The sequence below is a fragment of the Schistocerca nitens genome, chromosome 1 (genome assembly GCF_023898315.1).
Source record: "Schistocerca nitens isolate TAMUIC-IGC-003100 chromosome 1, iqSchNite1.1, whole genome shotgun sequence".
Taxonomy (NCBI): Eukaryota; Metazoa; Arthropoda; class Insecta; order Orthoptera; family Acrididae; genus Schistocerca; species Schistocerca nitens.
This window is the reverse complement of record NC_064614.1, coordinates 739509629-739529048: the sequence shown is the minus strand read 5'-3', so window position 1 is coordinate 739529048 and position 19420 is coordinate 739509629. Positions and strand designations below refer to the sequence as shown.

General features: G+C 40.5%; 1 protein-coding gene across 3 annotated transcripts in view; it reads right to left on the bottom strand.

The window, feature by feature from the left end:
• LOC126260250 (cyclin-G-associated kinase) overlaps window positions 1-19420 on the bottom strand; it is a 256668-nt gene that overhangs the window by 35758 nt on the left and 201490 nt on the right. For all 3 annotated transcript variants that reach the window (XM_049957574.1, XM_049957583.1, XM_049957590.1), the window contains exons 19-21: window positions 18668-18899; window positions 5319-5458; window positions 3589-3745 (exon numbers count right to left, since the gene is read on the bottom strand). In XM_049957574.1, coding sequence (XP_049813531.1) covers window positions 3589-3745; window positions 5319-5458; window positions 18668-18899 — 529 coding nt within the window. The remainder of the gene's footprint in view (window positions 1-3588; window positions 3746-5318; window positions 5459-18667; window positions 18900-19420) is intronic.

Here is a 19420-nt window from a genome sequence, read left to right as displayed (position 1 = left end):
GTTCCCCATCACCGGGGACAAGCTGGCGGCTGCTACAGGTTCTGACCCTACCCTCTCCCGGGTTTTACGCTGTATTCAGAAGGGTTGGCCAGATCGTCCGTCAGCTAAGACTTCTGATCCGCTGTGGAACTACTACGCTTTGCATTACTGCCTCACGGCTATGGATGGTGTTATCCTCCTTTCCACCGAAAATGCTTTGCTGCATGTTGCGGTACCTGTGTCTGTGTGTGCTTCGGTCTTGCGCCTCCTTCACCAAGGGACTGGGGTTTCTCTCGCACAAAATCTCTGGCACGCCGTCATCTGTACTGGCCCGGCATTGACTCTGAAAGCGCACACATGGTCGCTGCCTGCGGCCCTTGTGCGTCACAGGCCATCACCCCGAAGTTATCTTTGTCACCGTGGCCTTCACCTGAGAAGCCCTGGGAGCATATTCATGCTGACTTCGCGGGACCATTTTTAGGTACTTATTGGCTTCTTGTTATTGACGTCTACTCTAACTTTCCTTTCATTGTCCATTGCACGTCGCCTACCACCGCGGCAACCACCAATGCTCTAGCTCGCATTTTCTCTTTGGAAGGCCTTCCCTCTACTCTTGTAACTGATAATGGTCCGCAATTTGCCTCTTCCGATTTTGCGGATTTTTGTGCCCGTCATGGCATCATGCATGTCATGGCCCCTCCGTTTCATCCACAGTCAAACGGTGAGGCTGAACCTGCACATTTAAGGCTCAGATGGGGAAACTCCTGACTTTTTCTGCTGATGATGTGCTTCTCCAATTTCTGGCTTCTTATCGTTTCACCCCCATGGGCGACCACAGCCTGGCTGAGCTCTTACATGGCCGACAGCCCCGCACGCTACTTCATCTTCTGCGGCCTTCCACCTCACAGCCGCGGGTGCCTTCGCTTGGCCGGTTCACCGCTGACGACCTCGTCTGGGTACGGGGATATGGCAGGCGGCCAAAATGGAGTCCTGGCCGCATCTTACGACACTGTGGCCAACGCCTGTATGAAATCCAGATGGACACGGGTGTTGCAGTGGGTCATTCGGACCAGCTTCGGCATCGTGTGCCGGCAACGCCTGTTCTGGATGCCGCTACACCACCTTCGGCTCTCCCTGACGCTCAGGATACTGGAATCTCTCACTACTCACAACGCAGTCCTCTCACCATCATATCGGTGCCAGCTCAAGAACTGACGCCACCAGGAGACATGCCCATGCAGAAACCAGATGACCATCATCTGTCGGAGCAACTCTACTCGCCTCCTTCTCCTACGGATGCGAACACATCACCCATGTCTCCTGTTATACTGTTATAACAACTGGACTTAGCGCAATGGGCAGATTGGTGCACGGGGCCCCAGCAGATTCGACCCCCACGTCTCCTGTCATCTCAACCCGTTATCATTGGGGACACTTCCGTCCGTACGAGAAGCCTCCTCCTCGAGACTTTACGGCCAGTCAAACAACACCTATGGACGTTAGCAATCTACGGGCCACCTCCATCAAGACCTGTGCAAAAACTTCAAAGGGGGTAAAAGTGTTGTGACTCACCGATCTTTCAAAGTGCCACCGTGCAGTTACGTGCGTCCTCTACATGCGGCGCTGTCTGCCAGCCATGCAGCAGCCGCGCCACCTAAGCGGTCAGCCAGCCAGTGGCCGCTAGACTTGGACTCAGTTATGATTTGACTGTTAACGTGTACACACATCTTACTCTGTTTACTTGATCTGTGACTTTCACGAGATTGTAAATGGAAGTATACCATGAAGACATTTTTTAACAATTCTATTGGTATCTTGTGACCTAAAACACTGAAAATCTGTCTTAAATTATGAGTTTTAGGTACTCCAAGGAGAATGCAATATACCTGCAGGCTACCTTTTTGGAGCAGCTGGGACTGATGTGTCAACCCAGACAGCACACAGCTGTCTTGACATGATCAATTTGGTGGCCTTATAAACAACAGTAAAACCCCTATAGCGCTACAGATCATGAAGAAGGTGGACAAGGGAATGCCTGGAATGGAACCTGCATCATTGCTACCAGGTTTTATTCATGAGTAAATACAACATTTGTCTGAAGTCTGATGACAGTCAGAAGAGTGTGGAGTTACCAATGCACATCTTGGGTATGCAGTTCCATGCATGGAAGTCTGATGTCTCTCATCATTATTGAGAATAATTTTTGAGGCCTTTGCAGTTTCTGAATAAGGTCTTCCAACCTACTGTCCTGGCCTACAATCAACATCTATTGTTTGCCGTTGAAGACAACTATGCATGAGCACATTACAACTACCTCAACAACACCTCCTCCAAGAGACAGGTATCTGCTACTATTAAACTGATAGATTATGCTTGGAATCAACTGGAACTTGCAGTGTGTCTTCACAGGAACTCTCCTCACACAACGGACAGCTTCAGAATGGAACTGACTTGTATTACAATGCCTCGACTACCTTCTGGATAGCTTGCAAGAAGTGTGCAATGAAGACAGAGCAACACATTACTCAAAAGTTACCCAGCAGCAGATTTTGATTTCACAGATGTGTACTTCTGAACAGACTGCTTTCTTTTGGGTCTCACAGTAGAGTCATTTTTACTTTAATAAGACTTGTTATTCCATTATCTGCTCCCCTTGAAACTCAACTCCTTCACAAGTACACAAGTGATGCACTGCTGAACAGCGTACGTTAATAAAGACTGAGGTCCTAGTCACATCACGGTGGGTTAATATGCATACCCCAATGCAACAATTTCAACCGTTTTCACAAATTTCTTTTACTACACTTTTCTCAAGCCACCAGTAGTATCTTCACCTACAGCTTTTCTTCATCTTTCACTGTTATTTTATTAATGTACCAGTTACTTTTGAGCTTATGTTGGTTTATTTTCTGCTGATCTTGACTTAAAAAAAAAAAAACACTGTCTCTGTCACCATTTATCTCTCAGCCCATTTGCTATTTTGATGACTGTTTTGTACCATTATTGAAGTTTTGGTAATTTCTGTTCCCCAACAACACATTTAGCTTTCTTGTCTCATACTTTTAACTTGTCATTTCTTGCCCTACTATTTTTACCTAGCTAAAAACAGTCTTTAAATACTGCATTACTGTCCTGCCACTTCTTCAGACATTCCTTTCTTGCTACACTACACTCTTGATGTTTTATTTCACATTTATTTCACAGTGATAATATATCCCATACATCAACCAATAACTTTCTCTTTGTAAGTTCCTCTAAAATACTTAACAGCCTCAATTTACAATATCTGTAAGACACTGTTAATTGTGAATTATTTCTTGTAGCTTCTGCCTCTTTAATCATGATTTGAATAACTTTCCTTACAGCATATTCCTTTCACCCCTACAACACCCTCGCACCCCTGTCTCTTGACAAAATGGCTGCTTACACAATCTAGAAATAAATAAATACAGAATTGTGCTAACTGCAACTTGAGTTTCCACTTCTGTAACTAACAAACTTTCTTCTAGCTTTCAGCACCTACTACAGTGATAGATATCATTAATGAAACTACTCTATAAAGGTCTTTAATGAAATTAAATGAGGTGAAAAAAGATTTTGTAGACTTACCGGCATCTGCCGATTTTGGATTGACAGTGTCGAAGTGTGAACGGCTATAGTCTGCTTTCATTGCCTCGCTTGGTGACTTTGGCTGGTGATGAGGAGTACCGACAGGTGTGTGACCTGGCATGGGTGATGTGCTTCCTGGGGGCATACCCTGTGTCCCCTAAAGAGACAGAACATGAAATCCTTTACTCCACTTTTTCTAACACCAATATTTTAAATGACTGTAACACACAAAATATGCCATGAATATTCGAAACAAGCCACAGACAATTTTTTACACTGTACAGCCCTTTTTATACAAATACAGCAACTACATGTTTCTTATAATTATCATGTAATACTTGTATCACTAAAAAACTAAAACTCAAATAGTTTATTTTCTGGTAACACTTGGTTACTTCATTCCTACAGTAAACACACAATAATCAGGAATACTCACTGAGAAGCAAATAAGTAATTTAGTGAATGTATGGATAAGCTGAGAAAGTTTGCAGAATAAACACATGCCACAATAAAATAAAATAATTGAAACAATATGATCTGATAATGAGAATACAAATTATAAGCAAATACAATAATTCTAAGAGTTCTGAAAAAATACTTTTCAATGAACTACAAGAAGTTGCTCAACTAAGTCCTTTAATTAATTTTTAGATAATTTTTTTTTAATAATGATAGTATTTTCATTGTACCTGTCTGTAACTCAACATTACATCTTTATGGTGATTAGCATAACATTGTTGTTTTTATAATAATAATAATAATAATAATAATAATAATAATAAACTTTAAGCTATTAATAACAATGGAAATTTCTGGATTGAGAAACATGTAAAATAAGAGAGAGGCAACCACTCACTTATAGCGGATCAATGCATGGAGCACAGTAACACTTAACAGAAAACAGCTGTTATGTGTTACTGTGTTCAACGCATTGATCTGTTACAGGTCAGTGACTGCCTTTCTCTTAAACCATTAAAGGTTTTGTACAGATTTTTCTTTAGTTGTTACACAATGAGCTCATATGCACCAGATAACTAGCAACAAAAGGAGGCATGGTTTAGTGCAGAGACTGAAGGTGGGGTTGCTTTGAGGTAGGAAACAAGTTGGAGTGAGCCAGGCAGCACTTTCAGTGAGGTGGAAAAAGTTACACTGTAGTGCTGGTTTTCTCCTAAGGGGTGTAACCAGTTCTTGACCACACAACATTTCAGCTGACACTTTGGACAAAGCAAAGTACTGCATTAAATGAAAACTCTTTAACTTATGTTCTATAATAGCTATAGAAAAATCTACACACACCAAACTACGTGCATTATCTAGTCAAATCTCACGAACCTTTCATACAGTCTGTACAATAAAAACTTTGTGAGTCACAACTGTTTTAGTAATGAACAGTTGAGGAAAAACACGTTACTTCATTAAATGCACTATGCTAAGAGGTCATGCAATGTGCCAAATGGAAAGTACCCTTACACATCATCTCATGCACAATATAAAAGATTAAGGCAAGCATAAGAACAGAGATAAGCCTGTCACAGTTATCACAAATGCTATCAAATCCATCACCTCCTTTATTTGGCAACTATCTATGTTCACTACAACAGTCTTACATCTGTGTTTTTTGATGTAGTAATTTATTTTGATTTTGGCCACACCTTACCTCTACAATGGAAACATGGTTTAACCCCCTAACCAACATGCAAGTCAGCATAATGTTAACGATTTTTACAAACCTGTGCTGCCCAACTTGCTGGCCTATGTTGTGGTGAAGAAAAGACATTTGTAGGACTACCGGCTCTAGGCGTGCCATTCATTGGTGTAGTGGGTTTGGAACTACCAGCCCACCCTGCACCAAGACCAGCTCCAAGGTTGCCTGCAGAAATGGACAACTTTCAGTTTGACAAGAATTACAATACCAATGTACTACACATGCTTATTAAAAATAAATAGCAGCAAATAATGGAAACCAGGATGGAATGTAACAATATTATGAAAAGGAAAGTTACTACTCACCATATAGTGGAGATGCTGAGTTGCAGATAGGCATAACAAAAAGACTGTCACAATATAACATTTTGGCCGTCAAGGCCTTTGTCGAAAATAGTCGACACACATGCACGCACGCACGCACATGCAAATGCAACTCACACACACATGACTGCAGCCTCTGGCACCTGAAGCCACACTACGAACAGCAGCAGCAGTGCATGTTGGGAGTGGCAACTGGGTGGGGGTAAGGAGGAGGCTGGGATGGGGAGGGGTAGGGATAGAAGGGTAGAGGGGTGGTGGACATTGAAGGGCTTCTGGGGAGTGTGCAAGGACGAGGTGGAGAGAGGGTACGGCAGCTAGGTGCAGTTGGGAGGTTAGACAGAGGGCAGGGAAGAGGTGGGGGGGGGGGGGGTTGCAGAAAAGGAGGGAAGTAAAAAGATTGGATGCATTGGTGAAATGAGGGCTGTAAAGCGCTGGAATGGGAACATGGAAGGGGCTGGTTGGGTGAGAAAAATGACTAATGAAGGTTTAGGCCAGGAGGGTTACCAGAATGTAGAATATATTGCAAGGAAAGTTCCAATCTGCACAATTCAGAAAAGCTAGTGTTGGTGGGAAGGATCCATACTGACTGTGCCATATGGATCCTTCCTACCAACACCAGCTTTTCTGAATTGCACAAGTGAGAACTCTCCCTGCAACATATCATACATTCCTGTAACCTTCCTGGCCTCAACCTTAGTCAGTCATTTTTCTCACCTATCCAGGCCCTTTTCCTGTCCCCATTCCAGCACTACACAGCCCTCATGCCACCAATGCTACCACCTCTCCCCTGCCCCCCGTCTAACCTGATTACACCTGGATGCCCTACCCTCTCTCCACCTCGCCCTTGCGCACTCCCCAGCAGCACTTCACTTCACTGTCCCCCACCCCTAACCTGGAATCCCTACCCCTCCCAACCCCAGCCACTCCCATCATGCACTGCTGCTGTAGCTCGAAGTGTGGTTTCAACTGCCAAAGGTTGCAGTCATATGTGTGTGAGTTGCATTTGTGTGTGTGTGTGTGTGTGTGTGTGTGTCAGTCACCTATTTTCGATAAAGGCCTTGATGGGAAAACTTATACTGTGAAAGTCTTTCAGTTATGCCTATCTGCAACTCAGTATCTCTGGTATATGGTGAGTAGAAATTTTCCTTTTCATAATATTGTTACAATAGCAATACATAATTACTTTCATAGGCTGCAGCTTCCAGTACAGCTAATGGATACAAACAAAAATAATGATTGAATTCCCAGTTTTTGATATCAAAGATTACTTCTTCCGGGCAGAAAAGAGAAAATATTTGAGAGAATGAAATGGGCAGCAATCAATAAGAATCCAAGTTAAAAGGGACCCTATCTTTGTAACTTCCCTTACCTCTGTTTTATCCTGAAGAGGAAATTTATGGTTCTGAAAGCTGGAAGCAATGTATTTATTTATTTTTGTGTGTATCGGCTGTATTGGGAATTGCCCCTCCTGAAGATAAGACTTGCTGGTCCATCTTTCACTCTGTGAATTTAGTAAGTCAATAAATGGAATTTTACTTTTTATACATTTTAACAATAAATTTGGCATTTATCTACAAGGTGTTCCATTTATCTGATGACCATGCGCACAGTGCAGTAGATATGCGGCAGCGAATGCTCCATTGCCCGGCAAATCAAATGTCATGTTGCCTAGCTACTACCACAGTGCTAAATTTAAAATACATGTAAATAAAATTTGTACTCACCTATGTCATGCATGGAGATGCTGGAACTGCTTGCCATTGTTTTCCATGTATTTCTGACATCTACTCAAGAAATTATTCATCACATGATGTAATTGTCCCTGAGAAATTGAATTAATTGATTTGTGGATATTATCTTTGAGTTCCTGTAATATTTGCACATTCGTTGTGTGCACTTTATCCTTTAGTGCTACTCACAAAAAGAAATCATGCAAGGTTAAACTGGGACTTCAAGTGGGCCACATATTGTTACTAACAAATGTCGTGGAACACATTGTGAATAGCGTGGAAACAAACATTGGCCATTTGAGCCCATCCTGAATCCTGTTGAGGAATCATTAAGCTTCATTCTTTTCCACTCAATTCATTTAAAAAATGGTTGCAAAATGTTTTGCACAAATCTTTCACTGTTAACTGTGTCTTTTTAAAAAAAAAATATTCGGCATGTTATTCTGTCACCGCTAACTACACACCACATACTTATTTTCTGACTGTAAAAGGGTTTTTCATGAAGAAGAATAGTTCTATCGGTGCTCCAATGTTGACATTTATGGGAACTAACATACCCCGGTAAAAGGAACCAATCCTCACCTGAGCAAAGAATGAGGTAAGGACCCATTTCACTGTCATGCACTTGTTTCAAAACCCACTTGTAAGGTCTAAACCTGTGTGCGGTATCACCAGGTTGAAGTTCTTGCATTACTGTTACTTTATAGGGTCTTTGCCCAAGTAATTTGGCAGCTCTTTGTACAAAAAATTACCATTTGCTGTGAAAGACATCAATAGACTCTTTAGGGGGACCTTCCAGGTGTTACGAAATATCATCACGATGAGATTCTGAGAGCACTGTAGATTTTCATTTACGCTTCTCATGAACACTTCCCATTTCACGAAATTTAGTCACTAATTTGTTATTTGCACCATGACTCAGAATTTGAACAACTGGAAACTTTTGTTCAAACAATCTTTGGACGATACGAGTGGCCTCTGTACACACAAACACAAATTGTAAATAAACACTCTTTGTGGAATGGGACGATTTGGTCTTGCCACTGTTGCATTCACAGATTCCACTGTTACACTCATGATGTTTGTTTCACTATTCGAATGTTACAGGCCATGAAGGCACATAGTGTAGCATTAAATGGGAGATGCAGGACCCATTCTACCAGCCTGCGCGGCTCCGGTGGCCAGCAAACACAATCCCACAAGTGCAGTCATCAGATAAATGGAACACCCTGTCCAATGAATAGCACAAAACTGGCATATATCTTGGAATTCAGAATGTACATTAAAATTTGTTTGGCCTCATTCATGTAATATACTCATCAGCTAGATGTTAACTTACTGCAGAGATTTTGAGGAATTACTTTTGACAACCAAACCTAAAATTTAAAACTCATTGTTGTCTCAGCAAGCATGTTACAAAAGAATGACATCATTTAAGATTTGTTATGGTAATAATATGCACCAAAATCCGTACTGCTAGAAGAAAAGAGTGTTTCTCTGAAGGCAACTACAACAAAGAATGAGTTATTTTCTGAGGACATCAGGATTCTAGTTTAAAGACAATACAATAATCCGGTATTTTCCACTGTTAGCATCTATGGGCTCTCACATAAATTTAGTGTTGCACTGTGTGAACATACCAAAAACGTACTTCTAACTCAATTACTGTCATCGAAATATTCAACATAAAAGAGCTTCAGGACTTTTAACACAGATATCTGATTTCCTGAGTTGCAGAGGCAAATCACACATTAGCTTCATCACGACCAAAGTACATTAAACAGTTGTTGGAAATAGCATTACTGTGGCAAATCTCACACGGTGGTTTGGTAGGGGTGCAGGAAGTTTTTTTTCTTTTTTGCCATTTGCAACCTCAAGGAAAAAGCCCTACTTAACAAATGTGCAATTCTAAGAACACGCCAGTAACCTTGTCTCGTGTGACACCTGTTAGTTATAACTTGGGGGGAAGGACTATACTGTTTCCCTAAACAGCCTCTTGAAAGGATAGTAATCTTCCTGATTGAAAAATCTAGGGTGTATAAAAACATGTCAGGAAATTAAGAGAGTTATTCTTGACATCAAAGTGTTACAAAAAGCTCATGTAAACATGGTCCTGAAATTCCTTCATTAAGAATGTTTGAAAGGAGTTCCCTATAGCAACTCTTGGCTGTGTAATTTATCTCAGATGAGCACTTTTTTATTTACAGTTGATCATGGCATTTGTTTTGTCTTCTCCGACTGCCATTTGTTCTGTTTTATAACAACTTCCATTACAACTGTATCTGAAAAGACAAGTATGTTCTATACGTATGGCTTAGCTGATGGGAATGTGGATACAGCACATCAAATTTATGCTGAGTGTTACCATGGGAGGAAGTTACCTAGTGCAAGAATATTTGTACTACATCAATGCTTCCAAGACACAAGCTCATTTGGGAAGAAATTTGCAGCTTGTGGGAGACCACATGATGTATGAATGCCTGAGACCGAAAAATTGGTTCTTTGTCCTGTGGATGAAACTCGTCAACTAGTACAAGGTGAACTGCTACAGGGAAGTTGTTATAATCACATGGTAATCTGGAACATTCTACATGAAACTCATGTGTACACTTATCACCTTCAATGGGTGCAAAGATTAGATGAGGCACACTTTCAGCCAAGAATAAATTTCTTGTAAATGTTTGTTAGGACAATGTACAGTGTTTCTGCAGTTCTTACAAGGGAACCTCCCCATCGCACCCCCGTCAGATTTAGTTATAAGTTGGCACAGTGGATAGGCCTTGAAAAACTGAACACAGATCAATCGGGAAAACAGGAAGAAGTTGTGTGGAATTATGAAAAAATGAGCAAAATATACAAACTGAGTAGTCGATGCGCAACATATGCAACATAAGGGACAATGTGAGCTCAGGAGTGATGTGGTCCCGTGGTTAGCGTGAGTAGCTGCGAAGCGAGAGGTCTTTAGTTCAAGCCTTCCCTCGAGCGAGAAGTTTTCTTTCTTTATTTTTGCAAAGTTATGATCTGTCCGCTGTTTCATTGACGTCTCTGTTCACGGAAAAATTTGAAAACGTTAAGAACATATATTTTGACAGAGCACAAGGAAAACTGTGCGACTGTGAAACTGTTGCATTCATTTGTTGCATTTTATGTGACAAACTCTTATGTTTTCATCACTTTTTTGGGAGTGATTATCACATTCACAAGAAAACCTAAATCGGGCAAGGTAGAAGAATATTTTCACCCATTCGCTAAGTGTTCAAGTTAGGTGGGTCGACAACATATTCCTGTCATGTGACGCACATGCCGTCACCAGTGTCGTATAGAATATATCAGACGTGTTTTCCTGTGGAGGAATCGGTTTACCTATGATCTTGCTATCAAATGTTTTCGGTTCCCATTGGAGAGGCACGTCCTTTCGTCTACTAATCACACGGTTTTGCGGTGCCATCACAAAACACAGACACAAAACTTATTACAGTGAACAGAGACTTCAATGAACAAACGGACAGATCATAACTTTGCGAAAATAAACAAAATAAATTTTTCACTCGAGGGAAGACTTGAACGAAAGACCTCTCGCTCCGCAGCTGCTCACGCTAACCACGGGACCACGGCGCTCCTGACCTCACACTTTCCTTAATGTTGCCTACCTTACGCATGGACTACTCAGTTTGTATATTTTGCTTATTTTTTTCATAGTTCCACACAACTTCTTCCTGTTTTCTCAATAGATCTATGTTCAGTTTTTCAAGGTTTATCCACTGTGCCAACTTATAACTAAATCTGAGGGGGTTGCGATGGGGAGGTTCCCTTGTTAGCATGTATCTTATTCACTGATGAGGCTGGCTTTCCACATGAGGGGATCTTCATTTATCGTAACAGTCACGTCTGGGCTTATGAAAACCCTCATGAAGCATGACAAGACAAACGTCAACTGAAGTTCAGCCTCAACATATGGGGTGGAACCATTCATAATCATTTCACTGACCCCTACTCTGTTCCACAACATCTTACTGGAAAAATGTATTTACAGTTTCTCAGAGACGAGTTGATTCATTTACTTGACAGTGTACCTCTAGACATCATCCAACAAACGTGGCTTATGCATAATGGTGCTCCACCTCACTTTACAAGGGCAGTTCACCAGTATCTCAATAGTAATTTTCCCAACAGGTGCATTGCTTGAGGGAGATCCATTGCATGTCCTGCCTAATTGCCAGATTTGAATCCAAGGGATTTTATCCTTTGGGGACATTTAAAATCCTTGGTGTATTCAACTCCCTTACCCAATGTCAATGTGCTGAGGGAGAGTATCCGAAACGAATTTCAGTAAATATGGAACAACACAACGAATTTTCCACAATATACGACAAAAGTACAGAATGGAGGCTCAGGGGATGGATGGAAGCAGGAGGTGGTCACTTTGAGCATTTTTTAGAAATTTAATTGTGTTTTGTAAATTTATCATTTTTATGACATTAATAATAACAAAGGCTTTTTGGGCCCATGCTCTTATGAACTTTTTGTAATGCTAAAATCATGAAAATCACCAGCTGGTGATCTACTGCAGACACATTATGAACCACAGTACAAGCAGTTGTGTATCCTGTTGCTAAATACTGTTCTCCTGTTTGGAGTAGAAGTAGCCATTTCAACAAACTAGGCAACAATCTAAGTGACACAAAGAGAATCATAACAGAAACTCTTAAATCGACGTCAGTACCATTGCTGTCAGTACACATCAATACAGCCTCTCCAAATGTCTGACAATGACAAGCAATAAGACATGAATGGGTGAAAACACTAAAGATTCAGAGTGTTAACAATTCATGAAACACTAAATAGTTTACCATATATGCGACTGAAATCTGGAGAACCAATCTGGGTAAACAATGGCCAACTCACGCCAGAAAACCACGATCTACGAGAAGCATAGAAAATAGGTAAAATAGATCTGAACATCTAATTCCTACGAGCGAACCAATCAAGGAAAATATGGAGCTCCGTCAACCATGCCAAAAATGGCCACACTATGATCAAAGTGGCACTACATAAATGGGGAATGATTGATGATTAATGTGAAAGTGGAACATTGTCCGCGACCCTGACAGACATTTCAGATGCAACACCTGCAGCAATCAATTGGCTGGAGTCTTTGGATATACAAATTTGATGAGAAATCTCACCTTCTTCCAGCTACTGCCAGTTCTCCAATATCCTTGGTGTATTAAACTTCTGTACCCAATGTTGGTGTGCTGAGGAAGTGTATCTAAAACAAATTTGACCAAATATGGAGCACACCAGAAGTTTTCCACAATGTACGACAAATTATGGAATGCAGGCTTGTGGCTTTTACTGTTTCACATTATTTTATCCTACCTTCTATAAATTTAAAGTATGTACTTGTAAAATATAAATTTGTACATCTACATCTACATGGTTACTCTGCAATTCACACTTAAGTGCCTGGCAGAGGGTTCATCGAATCATTTTCATACTACTTATCTACCATTCCACTCTCGAATGGTGCATGGGAAATAGGAACACCTAAATCTTTTTGTTCGAGCTCCAGTTTCTCTTATTTTATTATGATGATCATTTCTCCCTACGTAGGTGGGCGTCAACAAAATATTTACGCATTCAGAAGAGAACGTTGGTGATTGAAATTTCGTAAATAGATATTGCTGCAAAGAAAACCGCCTTTGTTTCAGTGACTGCCACCCCAAGTCATGTATCATATTAGTGACACTCTCGCCCCTATTTCACGATAACACGAAATGAGCTGCCCTCCTTTGCACTTTTTCGATGTCCTCCGTCAATCCTACCTGGTAAGGATCCCATACTGCACAGCAATATTCCAGCAGAGGACGGACAAGTGTAATGTAGGCTGTCTCTTTAGTGGGTTTGTCGTATCTTCTAAGTGTTATGCCAACAAAGCACAGTCTTTGTTTCATCTTCCTCACAATATTGTCTATGTGGTCTTTCCAATTTAAGTTGCTCGTAATTGTAATTCACAGGTATTTAGTTGAACTGACAGCCCTTAGATTTGTGCGATTTATCGTATACCCAAAATTTATCTGATTTCTTTTAGTACCCATGTAGATGACCTCGCAATTTTCTTTGTTTAGTGCTAATTGTCACTTTTCGCACCATACAGAAATTCTCTCTAGATCATTTTGTAATTGGAATTGATTGTCTGATGATTTTACTAGACGGTAAATTGCAGCATATGTCAAACACTAAATCAATAAATTTTTTGATGTCAAGAATAAATCCGTAAGGTTTCTGACTTGTTTTCATACACCATGTGTACTATAATGCTTTCGCCGTATCTAGTGAAGACCAAGACTGGAGATTTGTAGATCCATTAATTACACTTAGACTTTTTAATGAGTAATCAGAACCACACTGTGTATAAACCACAAGGAGCCTGATGTGACAGACATTACACATCAAACTATGCCCAAAGTGATAGTATTCCTACTTCATGTAAAGGGATGGATGTATCTGGGGAGTTAACAAGCGTAACTATATTAATGGTACCACCAACGCTTATCTCTCATCACGAAACATGTAGCAGGATGAGAAGAAAAATCCTCAGCCTATCAGTGAAAGAACAGTTTTTAGATAAAAATGAACTCTTTTCCACACAGCCCTCTTTTAGGTGGATGCACTTTATCCAGTTACCCACTGAGTAAACTCTACCAGTTACCAACTGAGTAAACTCTATCCCTGAAGTGTTATTCTGGAAGGACTGCCAACACTCATCCACAGCAACTAAAGCTCTTCATTAGATCTTGAAAATTTTCCAGACACAAATTTTCTTTCTGAAGAAAGCGAGTTTCATAAGCTGAGGGACTATGCTCGAATTCTTGTTTAGATGCACGCCCATTGCTCAGCATCTCCACCATGTGGTAAGTGGTTAACTTTATTCATTACAATTTTGGCAGTTAAAATGGGCCATTGTGCTGTGTTCCTTCTGTGGAAATGTTTTATGGCTGCATGTGATGGAGCAACCTCACTGGCACAGTCTGTTCACAAGGTAGCAACTGCTGGCAATCAAGACAATCTCAGCTTGAAAATATCATTGCAGTTGGTTAGCCATTTGACTGTCTTTACCATCTATTGTCTCTTCCTTTTGAAGCTAAGTGGCTATCTAGTAAGCACACAAGCCACCTCAAATTGTGTATGTCTACTGCAGTAAGTTTTGTGCCCTGCCACTGCCAATTTATTATGTTGTCTGAACTGTATAGAACTCGTGCTCTTTTAGCCACATTCAGATAAATTGCCCTGTCACTCTGATGTAGACTAATGTATGTTCATAGCTGATCTCAAACTTCCAGCATTTGCAGTACAGTCAAGCCTCGATATATCAAAGACAGGTCTATATCGAATTTTTTCTTCATTCCCTTCCCTTGGAAGCCCAAAACCTTGATATTTCGAAGAAAGCCCAGCATTACTTCAAAGTTTTTGGAAGGCTCTATATATCTAAGTTCAGTGGACAAAAACTCTTTATATCGAAGTCCCCTCTATACAATGAAGTCTTTCATATGGTACCTCTGTACATCGAAGTGCATGCAAATAGGGGAATCCCAGTCCCTCTCCACCCTGTATTGAGGCATCAATGAGATCTGCATGCAGGTGCAATTTTATGCAGCTTTTGTTTTGGTTGCGTGTGAGCTGTAAGTGTCAACTTGTAAGTGTCAGCCACAGGCTGTAAGCAGAAATGTCTGACAATCTCTGAAAAGCAAAAAAAGAAGTTAATTGCCGAAGTGAAAGCAGGAGAGAAGAAAAAGAAAGACATAGCTGCAGAGTTTGGGATTCCGGCAAGCATACTGTCAACAATCAAGAATGAAGACAATGTGATTATCATAGATGAAGGGATAAATCAGAAACAATGAAAGGCTGAGTTTTCAGATTTACAAGAGTGTTAAGTGCAGTGGTTCTGACAACAGAGGATCAATAATGTGAATGTTGGTGAACATATTTTGAAAGTAAAGGCAGATTATTTTGTAGCAGCGTTGGTATACGATGCGTTCTGTATGAGTAATGGGTTGTTTGAAAATTTCAGGAAAAGACATGGGATTGTTTTTCAAAAAGTGGGTGGGGAAAGTGTCAGTGTGGATAACAAAATTTGTTATGAGTAAAAGTTAGAATTGCAGAAGATCCTTCAAGACTGTAAACAGGATGATGCTTTTAACACAGATGAACTTCGACTGTTTTAAAAAATGTATTCCAGACAAAACTAGAACTTTCTGAGGAGAATAATGTATGGGGGCAAGCTATGCAAAGATCATGTTGCCATTCTATTAGCAGCAAATATTACCAGCACTAAAAACTCAAGCCACCTATAATTGGAAAATCTAAGGAAAGGTGATGTTTTTCCAGGTGTCAGTCATTCCCTGTGAAATACACCATGAACAATAAAGCACGGATGACATCAAAAGTGTTTTTCAATTGGTTAAAGGATTTTGGTAGGAAAATGACTTGTGAAAATCAAAATATTCTGTCTTTGTGGACAACTGCAGTGCACAAAATGCTATTCCTCCATTAAAATCCGTGACAGTACAATTTTTACCACCTAACACTACATCGAAATTGCAGCCCTTAGATCATGGAATAATTGAGAATGTCACAGAGAACTATAGATACGAAGTGGTCCGAATGACAGTCTGTAATGCTGAAGAATACAACCCTACAACAATCAACTTTTCAGATGCTAAATGAGAATACTGGACAAAGCGTGGATAAATGTGAAGGAGCAAATGATCATCAGTTGTTTCCGGACATGTGGATTTTTGATGACAGATGAAAATGACCAACTGGTGGATCTAATGTGTATTTAAACATGTAAAATGTCAGTTTGATTCTGACACTGGTTATGTCAGTATCCTCGAGTCTGAATGGGTGAAAGCGGTGATGTACTTTAACACCACTTACATTCGTTTTGAAGATTTCACGGATGTGGACAGTGATGTCGCAGTAGCAGGATCACTCACATCTACATCTACATCTACGTCTACATCTACATACATACTCCGCAATCCACCATACGGTGCATGGCGGAGGGTACATCGTACCGCAACTAGCATCTTCTCTCTCTGTTCCACTCCCAAACAGAACGAGGGAAAAATGACTGCCTATATGCCTCTGTACAAGCTCTAATCTCTCTTATCTTTGTGGTCTTTCCGCGAAATATAAGTTGGCGGCAGTAAAATTGTACTGCAGTCAGCCTCAAATACTGGTTCTCTAAATTTCCTCTGCAGCGATTCACGAAAAGAACGCCTCCTTTCCTCCAGAGACTCTCACCCGAGTTCCTGAAGCATTTCCGTAACACTCGCGTGATGATCAAACCTACCAGTAGCAAATCTAGCAGCCCGCCTCTGAATTGCTTCTATGTGCTCCCTCAATCCGACCTGATAGGGATCCCAAACGCTCAAGCAGTACTCAAGAGTAGGTCGTATTAGTGTTTTATAAGCGGTCTCCTTTATAGATGAACCACATCTTCCCAAAATTCTACCAATTAATCGAAGATGACTATCTGCCTTCCCCACAACTGCCATTACATGCTTGTCCCACTTCATATCGCTCTGCAATGTTAGGCCCAAATATTTAATCGACGTCACTGTGTCAAGCACTACACTACTAATGGAGTATTCAAACACTACGGGATTCTTTTTCCTATTCATCTGCATTAATTTACATTTATCTATATTTAGAGTTAGCTGCCATTCTTTACACCAATCACAAATCCTCTCCAAGTCATCTTGTATCCTCCTACAGTCACTCAACGACGACATTCCCGTACACCACAGCATCATCAGCAAACAGCCACACATTGCTATCCATCCTATCCAAAAGATCATTTATGTAGATGGAAAACAACAGCAGACCTACCACACTTCCCTGGGGCACTCCAGATGATACCCTCACCTCCTATGAACACTCACAATCGAGGACAACGTATTGGGTTCTACAGAAGCCGAGACTGTTGACTCCGTGAACACAGGGAATGAAAAAGGCAGCAACAATAATGAAGAGGAAGAGGAAAAGGGGAGGTCAAAGAAGCAGTGCCAGTGATGGTCAGGCAAGCCAAAGCAGCTCTCGACACAATCAGAGCATATTTGGAGAAGTATGAGCAGACAGACTGACAATGAAACTGACTGACGATGGATCAAAAGTTTAAAGCAAGCAAAAATTACAGATTACTTTCAAAACCAATGATTTGTGGAGAATTTTATGTACATACTGGTATTCTTTTACTGAATTTAATTTTTTTATAATGAAAGTATTCTATTTTAAACTTAAAATTTTTTCTATTTCAGAAGAAATAAAACAATATGCAAACAATCTATCTTGATTTCTTTTCTATATTACCAAAACTAAACATAGGCCTGTATCACAAACAAATGCGAGGAAAATCACTGTACAGTAACAAAAAAATTGTGGGTTGTAATTTTTGTTTTTTGATTTCTCGTTATAATGAACCCTCAATATATCGAATGAATTTTAAATACTCTAGAGATTTGATATATCAAAGTCTGACTGTGTATTGATGACACCTAAGTGCAACCCACGATGTTTATTGTTAATATATTTAATGTCAAGAATTTTCTCCGCATAATCAGTGAATCCATGGTCGTGCGGTAGCAGAATGTGTGTACAGTTGTCCATCTTTCCGTCTCTTTTGCTCTTATAGAGAATAATTTGTTACTGTCTCTTTGCTGTAACCAGCAGCTCTGAAGGTGGTGCACAAGTTCTAGGGTCCTTACTTTATGTTGTGTGCATTGTACATTCAAGTAGCCCTCAGGGCTAGCATATGTGATTTCAAATTCTTATGCATTGAGTGGTGGGATACAGAATGCTGATATCTATTGGTGTTGGTGGGCTTCCAGCAGACTGTATGTCCAAGTATACTGTCTTGTGGCCGGTACAATTCTAGCTTGAAAAATGACAGCAATCTGGTGTTTTTTTGTCCACATGCTTGGAAGTGCACAAAAGCCTACAAAGTGTACCAGTTACTGATGATTGCACAGCTTTCATTGTTGATACTTCAATAGTGATGTGACTACATACATTTTCTTAAATGATGGGTAAATCATTTGAATACGCCTCAGACAATATTTCAAAGATCAGACATTTGCATTCAGTTTTACAGAATAGTAGCAGATTATTCAGTGCCTTAGTGTTAATTCGTAGCTCCACAAGAATGTAGCAATGGGTACACTACCTACGAGACTACCTACAGCTGTTACAAGCTGTCCTAAATTTACAATAATGGCAAAGTTATTTAAAATTATGCACAGAGGTATTTCAGTTACCCAAATCCGCGAAAGGATCCCGAGACTTGCTCTCAAGATTCGGTGTGCTGGCATTTCTTGGTATACTGGGTGATGTTGGCATTAAGCCTGGACCTAATGGCTGTGATCCTTGGCCAATACCGTATGTGGGAGCACTCTGGAAGTTATCCCAACTTCCTAGAAGATTAGGTGCTGTTGGGCGAGGTGTCACTCCAGGAACAGGGACATTAGGGATGTTACCCACACTATCTCCCTGAAATAAACAAAGTGTAGCAATGATAATGGACAGCAGTTTATAAAAATCTTTTAGAATGAGCACATTACTGCATGTGTGAAAAATAAGGTGTCTGCAGCTGCAACACCAATTCTTACTCTAAAAAAGGGGGGCACAGTGAATAATGGAAATGACACTTGTATGAAAATAGTATATCGTCAACCGTGATCTCGACAGTTGGTGTTGCTACTGAACACTCATGAAATACTGGTACTTCAAATATAGTAATTTCTATATAGACAATACAATGTTTAGAAATTATTTATAAATGTACCTAAAAATAAATAAAGGACAAGACAATAGCACTGGGGGAGGGGGGGAGGAGGCGGGGGGGAGGGGGAAGGAGGCAAGGCAACGAGTGAGGGGGATGGTGTGCAGACGGTCAGAGCATCGGTTACATCTATCCTGAAATACCTGTTACCAGGTTTAAGTCAAGTTACAACTGGATCATAAAGTTTAAATCATCATAGTAGTTCACAAATTTTCTCAGACTCAAATCA